Genomic DNA, 18274 nt, shown 5'->3' on the forward strand with positions numbered 1-18274 from the left:
CCAAGATGGCCAAGACACAAGTTTGACACGATCATATTGCCACCATTCACTTACACACAAATGGTGAGGTTCTACCTTCAAGATCCAAGGGTCTATGCTGAGCAATTGGTGCCCCTGTAGAGTTGTAGGCTAAGGTGGGACCTTTAACCAGCCATGAACATAGATACCCAGGGATTAATGGGCCGCACAATATTAAGTATGGAGAGGTGTAACGGGCTATCATCCACAGCTAACCAGCAACGCACTGCGTTGCAGTGCCTGGTGATCCAGATGAAGGCTCAGACAAGTCATTCTTACTGATGCAGTGCTAAAGAAGGAATCCTAGGAAAGCGCACCTTTTGAGATAGGACAGCGTGAAGTATACTTAGCCGCTCTGCACAGTATCAAACATTCATCATCTGTTAAAAACGTGTGCCTTCTTTTTCCAGCCAGTCACAGATAGCAATTCAAACAACTGCATAGAAAAACACTTTTCGAAGAGGTAGAATGCAAATGCATTTCCAACTTTCCCTATTGGAGAGTTCTGGACTAGCAGGTTTGCATTTTCCCCTTGGGTTCTTTTCCCATTATGGCTCGAATGCTTTTAGATGAAGTATATTATAGAGAGACAAAATGTTTGGAGTACAGCATGGTACAATGCCAAGCTGCAATTAACTGCTCGCTCTGATAACCGCAGACTTTCTGTGCTGAGAAACCATTACCGGCCTCTAAATACAGGTGACTAAACAGAGGAGCCGTCAAAGAACCCATCTTGCAGCAGTCACCACCCAGTGCTGAGCTGGAATCACTCGTTCACCCTGAATTCTATTCGACTGCATTTGATTACAGCACCCTTGAGATGCCCCAGGTATAGGGAAGTGGGCAGGACAGAATAGCATGTCACTCAAATTTGTACAACACAAAATCGTGTGTGCATGTGTGTTTGGCAGGCTAAACACACATGCGCACTTAGAAGTGCACAAACCAGTCCTCCTCCCTCTCCCATGGCCCTGGCCCCGCTCCTCCCTATGTACGCTGGCTTAACCAGCAGGTAAAAAATCAAACAATGATAGAATATTGTTTTATTTTTCACCTGCTGGCTCTGAGGCAGTGGGGTGACGCTCCTCCGCCATTGCGGAGGAGCCACCTCTGCACACCCGTTTCCCGTGTTACTTTATAACCAAGCTGACGCAAAGCGTCAGAGCAAACCATTGGCAACATGCCATCAGGAGAGTACCTAAAACCCCCCTACATCATGTGGTGTTACTTACATGGTGCAACACTACAGCTCCAAGCCAAAGCAGACACTGACGCTGCAGCTTTGGACCCCCCCACCTCTCTGCCACCCATCCGTGGGGCCAACACATTTAAATAATGCCCGCTCTCCAGTATCTGTGTGTTTGGGGAGTGGGGTGGTAACACAGATTTGTGCCCCAGGTAAACTCTCTGGGTGCTGACCAGCTACCAATGCGGATAGCGATGGACTCCGCTCTGAAGGACTGGACGCCCGATAGACTATCTCGTAGCTCTGCGCATCACCCGAGGGAGCCGCTCTGCCTGGGCTGCCTACTACAAGCGTGACGCTGGTACAGTGAGCACCAGCATGGATGCCAAAGTTAAAGGACAGGGTAATGTATGCCAGAACACTGCAGCACTGAGCCCCAGGCGCGAGAACCTCTATCTCAGCCTACCTACTACCACGTGAGCACCAGGTAGCAGCATTGAGGTAATTTATCAGAGAGAACAGCACCAAAAGTGTGGCTCCAGTACAGGAAGCATTTTAATGTCCCAGCAGCTACAAAATGTATTTTTCCCTTATCTGTACATACTTTAAACAGCGCATGTAAGAAGAAAACAGTATAAAATATGTACTCAAGGTGCCATAATTGCCCCTGACTGATAAAGTGAACAAAGACAGCAGAAAGGGCATTAAAAAAAAAAAAAAGAATACGGACAATTTCATATAAAGTTCCATTAAAGAATCAAGTTCAGACTTTTGCAAACTGTTAAAACATGAGATGGTGGCTGGTATTCTTTTCTGCAAAAAGAGGCAATCCTAAGTGAGCACCATTATTGAGGCCGCAGTTGCTGGTAATGCACGCCAGCACTCTCTGCAGCACTGAGTCCCTGACAGATGACATTACAATCATCTTAGCAAGGGGCAGAAGGCTAGTAAACTTCCATTTCAGGTATTTTGTAGCAGTTTCAATGTCTTTTTAGGGCTTTTCATTGTTTGAAAGTGTGCAATTTCAGATCTTTAGTTCTGTCAATGCACTTCATTGCTTGGTTTGACTTGCAAAAAAGTGTCACTCGAAGTGTCACTCGAAGTGTTACACATGTTGCCATTGAATGTCACTCATAACTACACTGGAAACATGAAAATGTCACACCTCTCTTACAGGGAACTGCAGTCATTAAGTCAATCCAGTTAGTGCCCTTTCATTTCTCATGCTTTGCAGCAGTTTAAAGATCTTCTTAGAGTTTCTCGTTGCTCAAATGGGTGTAATTGCTGATATTTATGTTTCCCTCTTCTTCATTGCTTAATTTTGCTTGCCAGAAAGTGTCACTCATAGTCATTGAAATGTCTCTCATAATCACACTGAAATTATGAAAATGTCACACATAGCAATCTGAAACCTTGGCAGCTATGCTCCACTGCCTTGTATTACAAAACAGAACAGAAAACTTCCCTGAGCTAACCGAATTTACAAGCACACTGTTTAAATTAGAAGACACAGATCTGGGAATCACTTTGTTCAGGCAAAGAGGCTTTCAAATGTTCTCAAAGTGAGAGCAATAGCGATTACCAGATCACACATAAAATAAAGGATGTCTCTTGAATTGGAAGCACGGGCCAAGGCAAAAAGTTGGACCACTGGCAACCAAAAAATAGCAGCTTGCACTCATGCCTTTTGGGGCATCTAAAATAAACTGTGGGCCCATAAAGTGAAAGTTTTTTCGCAACATCAGCAAAACAAACAGATGGTCCTTTCTAAAATGTTCTTATTAATTAGTGGTGCAAGTTGAATGTTTTTTGCCACTACACTTCATCTTGGCTCTCCTCAGGACCAGCTACATCATAATCTTTACATTAAAGGAAAATGTATATTAAATCAGAACTCCTGGACTTAGGGGAATACACGTGTTAATCACACCAAGAGCAATTATCTGAAACACACAATTAGGCGTTACTAGAAACATGTACGCAAAATGGCTCACCACACACCATAGATGTCCTGCAAGCTGTTTCAGAATGAATCAGTGCCATTGTAGATTTAATGACGAGGCAGGACAAAAGATCCTCACTGACTAGCGAGTGTTCACTGGGCACATGCTACCCACTAAGTTCAAGAATCACAACACAAGGATTGGGAATCGCATCACAAAAAGGAATACATATGTCAATGTATAAACATGATGGGTCTCAACCCCTCTTTTTCAACTAATGTTGAACCACATGGTTTAATTTATGTTTTATTTTATTTGAGGCTTTTGCAAAACACCGCAAAGTTCCTGACAATAGGTAGAGTTCTGGATCAGATTCCTAGAAGGAAGACAACAGATCGAGTTCTGGATACAAGCAGACATTTTTGGGAATAATATTTGCAAACACAAAGTTTTTGACAATGTTTGTACGCAGATAGGAAGGTAGTAAAGCTACAGTGAAGATTCAAAAGGGACAGGAGTATGCGGAAAGAAAAGGGTGGAAGCCTCCACTTGGCACAACGCACTAGTGGTGCCCCTTGTGAAAGATGCACCATCGGATTCAACAATCTTGGAGATCGACGTTCACAGCAACATGTGAACTGTTTGTTTTCCAGAAAGCCTCCGTTGGCTTTTTAACAATCTGAATAGCAGCTGCCTTCCTCAATGCTCCTAAGAACACGACTCCCCTATACACAGTGTTCAATACACATTCCTCAGTGACCATTTGAAATTCCATTTCACACATCTGCATCGCTGCTTGCAAGCATCCCCACAACTTCTCACATCAACCTCAATCCTTCTTCCATTTAAACACTCATCCACATGTTTAGTCTGTCGCTTTTCTACCTCTTTACCAATTCTCCCAATTCATCACCTACAATATATAAAAATGAAATGAACTTCACACCTGAGAGGAGCTGACAGATTGCCTCCTTTGGAAGATCTATATAAAAAGTGACAGTTTTATTTCGAAGATCAGTTTCCGATGAAACACATTAGGCCTGGCTGTGGATGAGCTGATCCATCAGGCGGAGAATATCTTATTCTTTCCACCATCTCTCCCGCCCACTCCTGAGCACCTTTGATAGGAGCCGAGACCTTCACTTAACACTGCTTTCAACGAACATGTGCTTTGTACGAAGGCAGCTTGGGGATGTGTGAGAAAAGTCCCTGCATGCTTGGCAACACATCCTGACTCCTCAATATACATACATACGGCCAAGCTCAACGTCATCATATTTAGGTTTTAATCAACACTTAAACATTCTTTGTATGTTAACCAAAAAAAAAATGTAAAGATAAAAAAGTAAAGTCATACTTCAACTAGGAATGAATGCAAATGCCCCATAGTGTGGGCAGAACTTATATAAAATAATAAAGTGAAGAACAAAAGAAAAAAAAAATCAGAAATGAGAACTGAAAAACACTAACAAACTGAAGGTATTCTAGCTTTGCAATAGGCCGGTATTGGCAATGCCAATGCTTGTGCTGCGCAAGTACCAGAAAAAATCAATACTGACCGGTGCGACTAGCATGGATTGGCTATCTTTTCTATTGTTTGTTTGTTACACTCACACCACTGCAAGATAGCAGGTATGTACACGCAATGTAACACAAAGACCCATCCATATAGGAACTTGGAGAGAAAGCGAGGATCTAGGAAAGAGCGAGAAGTGCAGGTAAAGAGCGTGGAGACGGCCTAGGATGCGATGGGGGAATGAATGATGAAGAGAGAGAGAGATGAGAGAGGAACGAGTGACCAGACATATGGGTGTAATCGCCAGCCAGGTGGGTCAACAGAGAAGGGAAGTAGGACAGGAACAACCAGATTCAACAATGGGAAAAAGAATGGACTATGCACTGTCTTTGAGCGCTAGATGACAAATGCCACAGTAAAAGCAAGAGGCGAAAGTAGTGCACTGCGGTCAGTTGTGGAAAGATACAACTCGTTCAAACAAAAATCAAGGTAAGGAAATAATGCCCCAGAAGCCTGGCGAACACAAGACTAGGGAATCAAGTCATCAAATCAGGAGCTGGGACTTGGAATGGGCATGAAAGCTATACCAAACACAAGGAGATGATGGACAGAGTGCAGACACTTTTCAAACACTCACCCCCGGTCACAGATCTGGGTTGAATCCATCATGAAAGTTATACTGTCATGATCAAGAAACTAACCCATAGCCTCAAATACCCAATGTATTGTATTTGTTATCCATAACAGCCGGAGAAAATGGTCTATAGCGAGAGACAAAAAATGGCACAGCTTCCTACCATGTTGATGAGTATTCCAATGAGCTCTTTGGGTGGGTAATGTCACATTACAACACAAAATACAATGTGCATCGGCAGAACGCGAGATCCTTACCTCTTTGGGGAGCAAGGAAATGAAGTCTCGTTGAAACTGAGGCTCAATCACTTGCATCATATGCTTCACTTGCGTCGGCTCACAACTGTCGATGAGTTCATCGAGAGCAAGTAACTTCTCCGGTCCACTCCAGCTCTGCGAAAGAGAGAGAAGAAGTTTAAATACTTGGGCAAAATATTATGTCAATAGGAATGCAATTCGAACAATGTAACATGTTTAAAATTCAACTGATTACACACCTGTTTGCAAATTATTTGCTGTAAAGTGTAATTTTGATTCAGTTATTGAACTAGAATTAGAACAATTTCCATACAATGGTGTCCAGTGAAACAAACAAGTTAGTTACATTCTGATACAATAATCCTCCGGATGACAACTATTCTTCTAAGGATGAAGGTCATTAAAATAGGTGTCCTCCAGTCTGCTGGAAAAGTACATCTTCTTTCGCAAAGATCAAAGGACACTGATTACTTTTTTAATTCCCATCAGAGCCAGGTCTGACCCAAGGGGTGGTAACGGGTGCTGTGGATTCAACAAGAGTCTTTTTCATGGGAAGAGTCATCATTACTGTGCAAGTAAACTCTGCTCCTTTTGCATGTTTGATATCCAAACTCTTGAATCATAACCAACAAAGGAGGGATGCTATGGACCAAATAATTATTTGACAAATAGGTTCTGCAGCGAAGCCATTACAAAGTATATGCCAGCATCAAATTTAGCGTCACAATAAAACAGAACTTTGCAGAAAGTGTAATGGCCAAGTTATAGTGTGCTCTCAACAGCAGGTTTAACTACACTACTTTAGTGGCTGTGATAAAAGAATGAGCCGGAGACATATTTCAAACCATACAATCAAAATATTCACAAGCCAATGACCTATTATACTAATATGTAAGAAAATGACAACTATGTTCACAAAGAACCCAGAAGCATGTTTAATCATGTCCTTGTTTGAATAGAAAGTTGGTCAGGTTTCTCCCCCAAACACATCAGAAACGTAAAATCTAGTGGATTGCTGCTAAGCGCAATACATTTTATGAAATTAATAGAATCTAGGCACTTGGGAGGAATACAACATCAGTTCACCCCTTACCTTGGAATGATATACAAATGTGTTCATTTTGTATAATTATTTAAGCATGGGTTTTCTGTCAGCTTTTATCAAGGACATGCATTCAGCATGAAGACTGAGATGTTTGAATGTTAGCTCGGAAGGACCTTTTTCCAATTATTTTGGCAGATGGACCCAGATGCTTCTTTAAGAAGCGTTGATTTGCACGCTGCACTTGCTCACTGTTGAGTGGCTCCTCCGAGTTTTTTTCATCGCCTTGTTTTGGGCCCCAATCCAGCTCTGGGCCTTAGCTTTAATCAAAAGCAGTGACAAAATGCCCAAAACGTCACCCAAAGTGAACCAGAGAGTGGGCTGTGTTACAAAGGTCTTTGAGGAGAAAAAAAACATGGATGTAGAAGTATCACGTGCCATGACAATGGGCTTGACTTGCGGGTGTGGATAACTCTTCGTTCCTCTACCCCAAGTTTGATTAAGGCAATTAAGATTGAGTAAACATCAAACTGGCATCCATCAATCAATCTATGCTTCTTTATAATCTTTAAATCCCCAGTGTCTCTATGTACATCCCCTGCTACACTTCAGGTTTGCTTGTATGCTTGATGTCTATGGCACCAATTACGAGTTGAGGTGCTATTTATCGCACCTGCTAAACAACTATTCCAATGGGTGAGTTATTTATCGTGTGCGACAAATAGCACCCATTACAAGTTGGTGGGAATAACATGCGGATTTTGGTGTTTAACACACCAAAAACCATATGATTTGGTAAATACCACATGCTTTCCCCCCATTAAATTTCGACAGGTTTGACTAGCTGAAATGTAACAACGGTTGAGGTATTTAACGCATTCAATAGTTGTCGAATTGCCTTAAATACCTTCCAACTCATAATTCCGACCCATGCGTAAACATGGGTCGGAATAGAATTGCCCACTTGTAATCACGCCCTACGTGTTGGTTTGTAGACAAGAGTACCTGACTCTCTCCAGCTTGTCCGGAAATCTCTCTAAATCTACCATATTTCTTAACTTGAAGTCAGGTCCAGCCTACTCACACAATTAGCGCCTCCATTTCCAACATTTATACCTCAAAGCATGTCCTACTCCCTGCTTCTCTTTCATGTAACCTATTTGCCTCTCCTGCAACAACCTGACCATTCAGATTTTAAAAGTCAGAGATGTACTACAGCCCATTTCATTCAAAAGTCTCCTTTGTCACTTCCTCTGATCACTCATTGTCAACTTCCTTGAAAAATCAGATCTGCTACTTTGAGGTGATCTTAGGGAAGCATAGGCACTAAACATACAACCAATACAACATTACATATGCCTTTTTGCTGTCTTTATAATCGACGGCATGCCTGGTGGTCTATGTGCATAAGTGCATGTTTGTCCACTGCCTTTGTCAGGAAATGCGTTAGTCTGTGTGACTGCATAGGTCTCTGTAGATATGCTGACCTGCATATATTTGCTATTGCTGTGCCAGCATAATGAATCAGTGAAATCACGGTTTAACACAAACTTTATTTGATGTACAGGTCACAAATCTGAATCCCACCACAGTCTATTTATAATTCCATCAGTCAGTGAGGTTAGTACCACTAAGCCGGGCAATAACACTTATTAGTCACAGAAATTAGTTACACCATAAGTGTGGTATGAAGTAATCTATACAAAGCTATTACATATGTAAGTGGTGCCAGGATATTGTGTGTCTGTGTGCATGAACTTTATAAAAGTCAAACTGATTGGCTTTGTGAATGCTTGTTTAATAGGTGATTATATTGGCTTTCTTATCTATACTAATCAGAAAAAAAAGAGTTTAACTAATAGGTCAGTGTATGGTTCGCCACCACTAATGTGTCAGAGAATATGTTCAACATAACCAAAAAACACAATAGACACGTTCTAGACATTTTGGACAAAGATTACTGCTGGGTTCACAAGGAGTACAAAGAACTGTACTGATGTAGCAAAGTACTGAATTACATTTTAACGATCACATTCAAGTGCAAACAGCATAAAAGGCCATCTGCATGGCCAATGGTCTTCTAAACCAAAATGAATATACGTGTGAAACATATAGAGAATATACTTCTGTTTCAGCAGAACAGAAATGATGACATGGCTTTTACCAAAAGCATGTGAGATTTGTAAGAACAAACGCACATAATCTGCCTGGAAAAGACTTGAATAGCTCCAGCTATAGTGCCTATCTGCATTATAGACAACAACTTCTACAACAGTCAATCAATCAATCAATGAGGGAATTGTAAGCGAGCTACTTCACCAGTGAGGGTCTCAAGGCGCTATAGGGAGCAGGGGGGGTCGTTATCCGCAGATCTGTTTAGCCGAAGAGCGAGGTCTTGAGGGTTTTCCTGAAGGTGTTCAGGGAGGGGGCGTGTCGGATGTCTGCCTGTAGCTCGTTCCAGGTCTTGGCTGCAATGTGAGAGAAGGATCTTCCGCCTGCTCTAGCTCTGTGGATGCGCGGACTTTCAGCCAGTGCGAGGTTGGAAGATCGGAGGTTTCTTTTGGGTACGTGGAAGTTGATTCTGTCGTTGAGGTATTTGGGTCCGTTGTTGTGTAGGCATTTGTAGGAGTGAGTGAGGATTTTGAAAGTGACTCTTTTCTCCACGGGGAGCCAGTGGAGACTTCGTAGGTGTTGGCTGATGTGTTTGTGTCGGGGGATGCCGAGGACGAGTCTGGCGGCTGTGTTCTGTATTGTCTGGAGTTTGCGGAGTAGGGACTTGTTGATGCTGGCGTAGAGTGCGTTTCCATAGTCCAGTCTGCTGGTGATGAGTGCGTGGGTGACTGTCTTCCTTGACTCAGGGGGGATCCACTTGAAGGTCTTGCGGCGGATGCAGAGGGTGCTGAAGCAGCTGGAGGTGACGGCGTTGACCTGTCAGTTTATGGTGAGTGATGAGTCGAGTACGATGGCGAGGTTCTTGGCGTGGTCTGAGGGGGTAGGTGGGCTTCCAAAGGGCAGTCGGCCACCAGGTGCTGTCCCATGCAGAAGGGGTGGTACCGAGGACAAGGACTTCTCGGCGTGGAGCTTCAGGCAGCTGTTGGTCATCCAGACTGCGACATCTTGCATTCCTTTCTGGAAGTTGAATTTGCCAGTGGTGGGGTCTTTGGTGAGGGAGAGGATGAGCCGGGTGTCGTTGGTGTAGGATACGATGTTGAGGCCGTGTTGTCGGAAGATGGCTGCGAGGGGGGCCATGTAGATGTTGAAGAGGGTGGAGCTCAGTGATGAACCCTGTGGGACTCCGCAGGTAATTTTCGTGGGGTCAGAGAGGAAGGGTGGGAGTCTGATCCTTTGGCTTCTTCCGGTGAGGAATTATCGGATCCAGTCCAGGGCTGTTCCTTGTATGCCTGCGTCGTGTAGTCTGACGACTAGCGTGCGGTGGTCGACGATGTTGAAGGCCGCTGAAGGGTCGAGTAGGATGAGGGCTACGGAGTAGCCTTGGTCCAGGAGGGTGCGGATGTCGTCTGTGGCGGCAAGTAGGGCGGTCTCTGTGCTGTGGTTGCTTCGGAATCCGGATTGGGACGGGTCGAGGACGGTGTTCTCTTAAATGAATCGTGTCAGTTTCCTCTGCAACTTTGGCTGCGAAGGGGAGGAGCGAGATGGGCAGATAGTTCTTGAGGTCGATGGCGTCAGCTGTAGGCTTCTTGAGCAGGGGTCTGACCTATGGGCGCTTCCAGTCGTATGGGAAGGTGCCTGTTTTAAAGGTGGTGTTGATGGTGCGTTGTAGTTCGGGTGCGATGGCGGCCGCGGCTCTGTGGTAGATGTGAGGGAGGCAGGGGTTGGTGGGTGCCCCCCGAGTGGATGCTTTAAATGGTCGAGGCGGTGTCTTCGGCAGTGATCGGTATCCAGTTGGAGATGGTGGGCTGGCTGGTGTCTCTTGGGTGTGGGGGCCATCTGTGGCGCCTTGTGGATGGTCGATGAAGTTGTCGAAGAGGTTTTTGATCTTGAGGTGGAAATAGGTTCCAAGCTTGTTGCACAGGTCTTGGGATGGGGTAATGTCTTATGCTTTGCTGCGTGGGCTGGTCAATTCTTGAATGACACTGAAAAGTTCCTTGGAGTTGGTCAGGATTTTGTTGTGGATGAAGTTCCTCTTGGTGGCTCTGATCTGGTTGTGGTAGTCTGTCATGGCGTCCTTGTAGGTGGTGTGGTTTTCGGTTGTCTTGGTGTTTCTCCAGGCGTCTGCAGGTTCGTCTTGCTTCTTGGAGAACAGTGGTGAACCAGGCGGCTTTCCTGGGACGTTGTCTGTCGGGGTTGCGTAGCGAGGCAAGCTCGTCTGCGCAGTTGGAGATCCAGGTGTGGAGTTCTCTGGCTGCGTCATTTGCGTCAGGTGCCCAGGTGTGGTTGTCTCGGGTGAGGGTGGAGTTAAGTTGCTCGTCAGTAACCTTGCTCCAGTTCCTTCGTGGTGGGCGTGGGGCTGGTTTGGGTGCCCCACAGTAGCCCGGTGTTACCTGCTGACGTTGCATCTACTACATATGAACAAGGAACATTCAATCACACGTGACAATAAAGAACAAGTGATAAAACCAATTATGCAGGTACGAATTCAAGGCTCTACTTTTCTTTTCAGCCATCCAGGAAAGCACAACACAAGAACCTGCCCTTCAGAATACTGTGCAAGAGAGCAGAAAAAGCCTACTTTTGCTGACTGGACTTTCGGACTCACTGAGAAACAAAAGGAAGAGTTCCACTGTGTATCCTGATCAGACACCAAAAACTCATGAAAGTACAGTCTGCACTACTCCTGCTGCTAAAAAGGAATGCACCCAAAAGTGGGGATTCAAACTTGGACCCACGATGCTGCAACCTCAACTGTCTTGAGTCTTCGATCCCACGCCATTGTGTGTGCCAGTCATATGAGCCCGATTTTCCCAATGTCCACACATCCTTCAATGAGCATGCTTTGAGGTGGCAGCAGGGTTGTGGCTCTACAAAGGAGAGGAGGCATCAATACATCTTAAAACACATGCAGTACAAGGGGGTCCCTTTAAAGAATGCAATACAAGACCTATATAAAGCCACTGTATAATCTCAAAATATCAAACAATTCTAGGTTAACATCTGTCAACGTATGTGCCTTTATTACTTTCTCCCCGAATTTCTTCAATTTTTTCAGGCATAAGAAAATATAATTTCATTGGCACATTTCGTTAACGTTTTGTTACCATCTTGTTTTAAGGATCTCCTGAAACTAAAAGACGGCTGCCGTGAAAACCCCATATCTACTGCTGCTCCATGGATTCACGGTTGCAGAATCATGAAACACAAAGACATCATTAGTCTGAATGGCAGATGTCGCTCGCCAGGCCGGTCGCCTGCCTATTCTCAACATCCTTGAGAAAGTACAAGAGCCCTGATCACCGCAGACAAAGCTCAAGTCTGAGAGGCGAAAATGTGTTAGTGTACACCGGGTTATTGGAGCTGTGAAGAAAACATACTCGTTCACTGCCCACAAATTACTACAAGTAACGCCTAATCTGCGCACGATGCAGTCATTTAGCGGTAGCAGGCAAACATCATTTTATTTTGTAGACATGAAATTACACATTAAGGAGTAGATGGGGAATTTTGACGGGCAATTTTCCGTACTCCACATTTCTACTAATGGGCGCCATAAAATGTGATGCTTTAGAGGCGGCCATCAGAGAGCCCTGCAGATTTGCATCATGATGATTTAGAGAAAAGTGAATAAGTAAGATGGCACACATCTGAGGAGCGTGCCTAGCTAGAGGTCATCTCAGCTCATCAAAGGGGTTTGATTTCTTATGCACACATGGATTAAAGGGAGAAAGAAAACAAACATTAAAGAGGACTTGCCGGTTTAACAACACACAGCACCAGAAGAAGGACTAATCACATCACACAATGAGGGAGCACTTGGGATTTTTACAACTAACACAAACAGAATAAATAAGCAGTCCTGAGGTTTTTTTGGCAGCTTCAGTGGTGAACAATATGCAGCCCATGTTTCATAAGAATTACCTATACTGAACAGAGTAACTGGTGAGGATCAGTTGTGTTGGGAGACTAATTGTTCTGTGGATAAAGAATGATAGGCAAAAAACAAACATTTCCAAGTTTTCTTTTTGGTGGTACCTGGCATCCCCAGGTGTATAGGTGAACGCCCATAAGGTATTTAAAGGTACTTCTGAGACGTTCAATACTAAACCTTTTGAAAGATGTCAAGGTGATGACGCCTTTAAGAAGCGTCGGTGTAAAGTAGTATCGAGTCACTTTCTCAGGAAGTTTACAGCTAACCCCTAGTCTACATCTGACGGCCAGATACTAGTAGGCAGTGACAATTTGCTAAATGCCATAGGAGGTTAGAAGAAGATCTTTCATGATTCGACATTCATCGGACACATATACAAGGCAATTCTATGATCTGCTGCTTTGGACACAGATCCTCGAGCTGCACTTCACTGATGATGCCCAACACAACAGAAACCTATGTGGGTTGTTTGTGTTCCTCTTTAGCTAGGGTGAGGCTTTGCAGTTCAGCCAGGACGGTCCATGTACAGGAGGGACCAAAATCAATGAGGAACAAGACAGACATCCGGGAAAAAAACACTACCTGATGAACCAGAATAATACAGATAAAATTCAGTGATTCATTCTTTCATCACGAAAGTACAACTGTCACCAGAGAAGAAAAATTGAGCAACAAATTAGTCCTTCTTGCACAAAAGCTGACATGAAGCACATTCAGACACACACACTATTTAGTTTTAGTGTCCACCAAAACCTCCCTTTGCTTAAAGGGGCCGAAGGAAAATCCTTATTAACGCAGGCTCGTATCGCTCGACACACTCTATTTTCTATGTTTCCAGATCAGAGTCAAGACTTTAACCTGCCTCAAAATGTGCAGTGGTAGTATTTCACATAAGACCAGGCTTCACATACACAGCTATCTTCAGAAACACCTAACAGAGGATATATATATATAGGCAAATAACCTCGCCTGACGGACACTACTTATACTGCATATATCAAGAGCTTGGCATAAACGACATCTCTCATTATACATGTGTTTTCCAATGCTAGGAGTATGTTGCAAAAGATTTACATGGTAAGGTTTATGTAGAGTAGTTTGCTATATAGTTGCACATAACAGTGGCGTTATTAGATTTGATTTAAAAGAGAGGTAACAAGGTGACATGGTGCTTCGCCGCATAACCTAGCGGAAAAAAAACGCAAGTAAAATGATGACGTAATACAGTTGAGTAATGTATGCTCCTGCTAAATTAATTGACACTGTGTTCATAAATGGCAATGGCCAGACACACAGATACAATATGGAAGACGGAGGTGAGCAAGCTAAAGGTCCTCGTCAGTCAGAGTTAGTGGCCACAGAACACTATTCATCCAGATCCATATTTCCACTTATGTGGTAATAGCAAGTAGGGCAAGTAAATAGGAAACCACTGACTAAACCAGTTAAGGTGCCAAGTGCTCAACCTAACTAGCGCATTTCACTAACACACTACTGGTATTGTCATTTTATAGTGCATTCTCAAGCAGTCTATGGGACGTTGACGACTAATGCACAGTAACATCTGAAAGTGCATTATTAATCCAAGTAAAATGCAGTATAACTTGAAAGACTTGAATAGAAGGGAGGCAATCGATTTAGGAGAGAGAGAGGTGTATGTGTGTATATATACACACAAGTACAGAAATACACATGCATGAATATATGTTCTAACATTCATACGAGCATGCAATGTTTTTAGAAGAGATGCTAACTTTTCAGCCTACAAGGTCAGTCCAATGAGGTCATGTCAGTACTGTATGACCTCAGCAATCATGCAGACACACTCCTAAGGCTTACGCACAGCATCATGTTTTGAATGTTGTCGTAGTCTATGGATTACAAATAGGTAAGGTTTGTTACTTTTTTTGCATGGTAACTGAGTCTAAGATGGCTGGACACCAGATTTAAATGATAGAACGCAGTGGCACTGACAGGGTTTAAGGAAAAGGGATCACTACTTCAGGTCATAATTCTCAACACTGCAAACGTAAATATATGTATTCTTCGCAGCTCTTTACAAAACACAACACATGGGAAACCCCCCTCCCTTCGGCGATCGATCATACAAAAAATGTAAACTAAAACGTTCCACATGCATAGCTTCTTCATACCAGTAGAAAAAGAAAACGGAGCACTTCCTGTGGAAGAACTTTATCACAAACTAAGGGCACAGTATAGCCAAAAAAACAAGAAGTAAGCCTGGCACACAGGTCTCTAAACTTTTTGATAGTGAGCTACTTCTGATCTATGAAAAACTTCCTGAATTACTGCCCAATACATGGATTAAACAATGGCACAAAAACATGATCACCCTACTTAAATAATACCGGTACAGCAACCATTTCTGATGCAGTAAGTGCACACCATTAGTGGCAGAAGAGCGGACAACGAAAGGTTGTGGTCCTGAAGAACCTGTTTTGTCTCTTTACTCTTCTTTAAGAATTATATGAGAAGACTCTGAATGGTTTTATGGTCTCTTTGTCATTCAATATATGGGAGGACACTACTCTCATTAGGAGAACTAGGGCCAAAAGATTCCATCATCAGGCTAACTGCACTAAAGTCCACAGTGTCCAGAATCGGCCCTGCCTTAGTGATTTAACATAAAGACTAGGTACTTGTAGACTTCACGGCACTCTACAAGCAATCATATCTTGACAGCCATCCCCATAAGTATAGGTTTGAGGCAAAGAAGAAACACAAATTAATAACAGAAGAGATTGATTTTAGAAGTTAAGTATTTTGAACGATTGATGAGGAAGTATGACAGTAGAGGTAAAAAAGATAAAAGGGAGCAAAAGGAGAGACGGAAAGAGAAAAATAATGTGATGGAGAAAAAAGAGGAAACAAGGACAAGTATTGGCAAAGCAACAGGCTTTTTCAATGTTTTTAATCATGTTATAAACAAAAGAAAAAAAAAGTGAAATGACGCAGTCAACACTGGCCACCTCATACCACTCCCCCCCCTTACTTTCAACCAAGCTGCTCAGCAGCCACAGTGCTATGCAACACGAGTTAATAAGATACTGACACAACCAAACAGTAGGAGTATTTGGCTTTGTCAATATTTGTGTGCCATGATGTAAAGCAGCCCAACTGTTGTGCAACTTGGTTTTCCCTAACCCTGCTGACCGAACGCCTACAGGAATTTGGGAATTAAAGACTGGGCTCTGAAACTGCTGACCTCATTTCTTATAGATAGATCTCCGAGGGTGACTGTGAATCAGTTCCAATCGGTCCCATTCTCCTTGCCATGTGAGGTGCCGAAAGGTTCATCCCTGAGCCCCACAATTTATTCTTTACGTCTCCCCATTTGCCAGGCTCATACGCTCTTTTGGCTGCAGGCTGTCTCATTTGCCAGCGACACTCAGATAATCATCTCGATTTCAAAAGACGTGGATGGCACTGCAGCCAATTTCAATAACTACATGACGGCAGATGGATGGGCAAGAACTAACTGAAGCTAAATGGGGAAAAGACGGAGCTGCTGCTCTTTGTAAGACATCCCCCATTTGGAACAGGAATTGGTGGCCCGATACGTTGGCTACCTTACCTATTCCAAAAGACACAGCAAAGAAGCTAAGTGTTATCCTGGATAGCAAGTGGTCACTGGACCTGCAGTTAAATCTTGCTAGGACAACCTGCTTTTGGATCATTAGAATGCAGAGGAAAGTCTTTCCATTTATTTCCCTCCCGGCACATAAACAGGTAGCTCTTGCGCTTGTCTCATCAAGGATTGATTACTGCAATGTGCTTTGCCTGAAGACCAACAAGATTACTCAAGCAAAGCTGCAACTAGTGCAGAATACGTCAGCAAGGCGTACCTTGGATATCCCTAAACACCAATTGGTGTCCAAGAGACTACATGAACTGCATTAGCTTCCGGTAACAAAGCGCATTATGTTCAAGGCTTTTTATTTTGAGGATTAGGCTCTTTACAGTGTCAGTTCTGTTGGAATCAAAACCATGTTTCAAAGGTACACTCCTACGAGAAATACAAATTGGGTAACTATCCAGAGTTAAGAAGAAGAGATGGCGAGGCAGAACTTACTCAGTCGCAGCATCAAGGCTGGAATGCTCTTCCTCATCAGCTCACGTGTCTGAAGCTGCATTTTCCCTTCAGGAAGGCCTTAAAGACCTGTCTTACCCCTTGGTACTAACACTAAAAGGTTTGAGCTTTGGCCCTATTGCCACTCTGGAGCCCGACAGCAGTTCTAACCATGTAATACTGGGAAACGATTTGAGAAGGGTTCGTTGGGATAAGGTGGCTCTTGATGAAAAGAGTGTGCTAGAAATTAGGGCATTCGTGACAGGATCAATGGGGAAAATTAACGACTGCGGTTCGCATGAGACACTCAAATCCAAATTGCCAACAATCCATAATGAGCTCTTTAGTAGGCTGAAAAAGTATTTTATAAACACCAAGCCGATTAGAGCAAATCGTAAGTTGGAACCCATCTTGTGGTATAACTACCTATGTAGGTCTACTCACAAGGTTCTTGTGAATGCCATCAAATCCAGGAACCACACTTCCATCCAACAGTCCAGGGCACTCTACAAATCCACCTTAAGAACTGCAAAAAGAGACTGGGACGAGGAGCGATGGAAGGATCTATTGCTGGCATGTAAAGGGAGGAACATGACCCAGTTCTGGGACTTAAAAAATGGGGGAACGGGCAAAGGTTGATCACCCCAAACAATAATGTGGATCCACACCACTGGGTTGCCTTTTTTGAAGCTCAATATCGTCAGGGTACGGAGAGGGAAACCACCTCTCCAGCTAGAAGTATAGATACTCCCTTGACGTTTAGTACCAAGGAGGTTGAGGTTGTTCTAAGGAACATCCCAAGTGGTAAGGCACCTGGGCCCGACTGCATTCCCCCAGATTTATTTAAACAGCTTGGTGATCTCTGGGTTCCCTACATCACAACCTTGATCAATTCTCTGGCGGGGGGTACTCCATTTCCATCTTCTTGGTCCGGGGCGGAAATCATCCCGATTTACAAGAAGGGGGACCGTTCCGCTCCGGCCAACTATAGGCCCATCAGCCTTATTGATGCCCTACAAAAAGTCACAGCTCGGGTCCTTCTGGGTAGGATCCAAAGCTGGATGACTAATGAAAATATTTTAATCTCCCTTACAAGTAGGGTTTCGGGCTCACATGGGGACTTTAGATCAAGTTTTTAGATTTGTCATGCTCTATTGGAGGGAGGTCATCCTAGGTAAGGGCCTGATTTTCGCAGCATTTGTAGATCTAAAATCTGCGTTTGATCTTGTTCCCAGATCTAAATTGTGGGATGTTTTGTTGGGACTGGGGACGCCTAAGGAATTGGTGGACTTTGTGGTTAAACTCCACAACTCTAACTATGCACAGGTCCGGTGGGGGAAACCAGGAGAGGTCACTGAGAAATTTAGTGTGGGGAAAGGCGTTCGTCAGGGGTGCGTCCTGGCCCCAACACTTTTCTCATTGTTTATTAATGGGGTGGTACAGTACTTTGATAACTTTCCCACAGATGCGCCCATGTTGGATGGCCAAAGTGTACCTCTGCTCATGTTCGCCGACAATACTCTGATTCTATCAAAAACGAGGCAG

The 18274-nt window shown here is 43.7% G+C and overlaps 1 protein-coding gene across 4 annotated transcripts in view; it reads right to left on the minus strand.

Annotated features, from left to right (window-relative positions):
- The window catches only part of FBXW7 (F-box and WD repeat domain containing 7), an 806951-nt gene that overhangs the window by 30711 nt on the left and 757966 nt on the right, over positions 1-18274 (minus strand). For all 4 annotated transcript variants that reach the window (XM_085641667.1, XM_085641668.1, XM_085641669.1 and 1 more), the window contains one exon: positions 5555-5689. In XM_085641667.1, the coding sequence (XP_085497793.1) occupies positions 5555-5689 (135 nt within the window). The remainder of the gene's footprint in view (positions 1-5554; positions 5690-18274) is intronic.

Source organism: Triturus cristatus, chromosome 2_2, assembly GCF_964204655.1.
Source record: "Triturus cristatus chromosome 2_2, aTriCri1.1, whole genome shotgun sequence".
In the NCBI taxonomy this organism is placed as follows: Eukaryota; Metazoa; Chordata; class Amphibia; order Caudata; family Salamandridae; genus Triturus; species Triturus cristatus.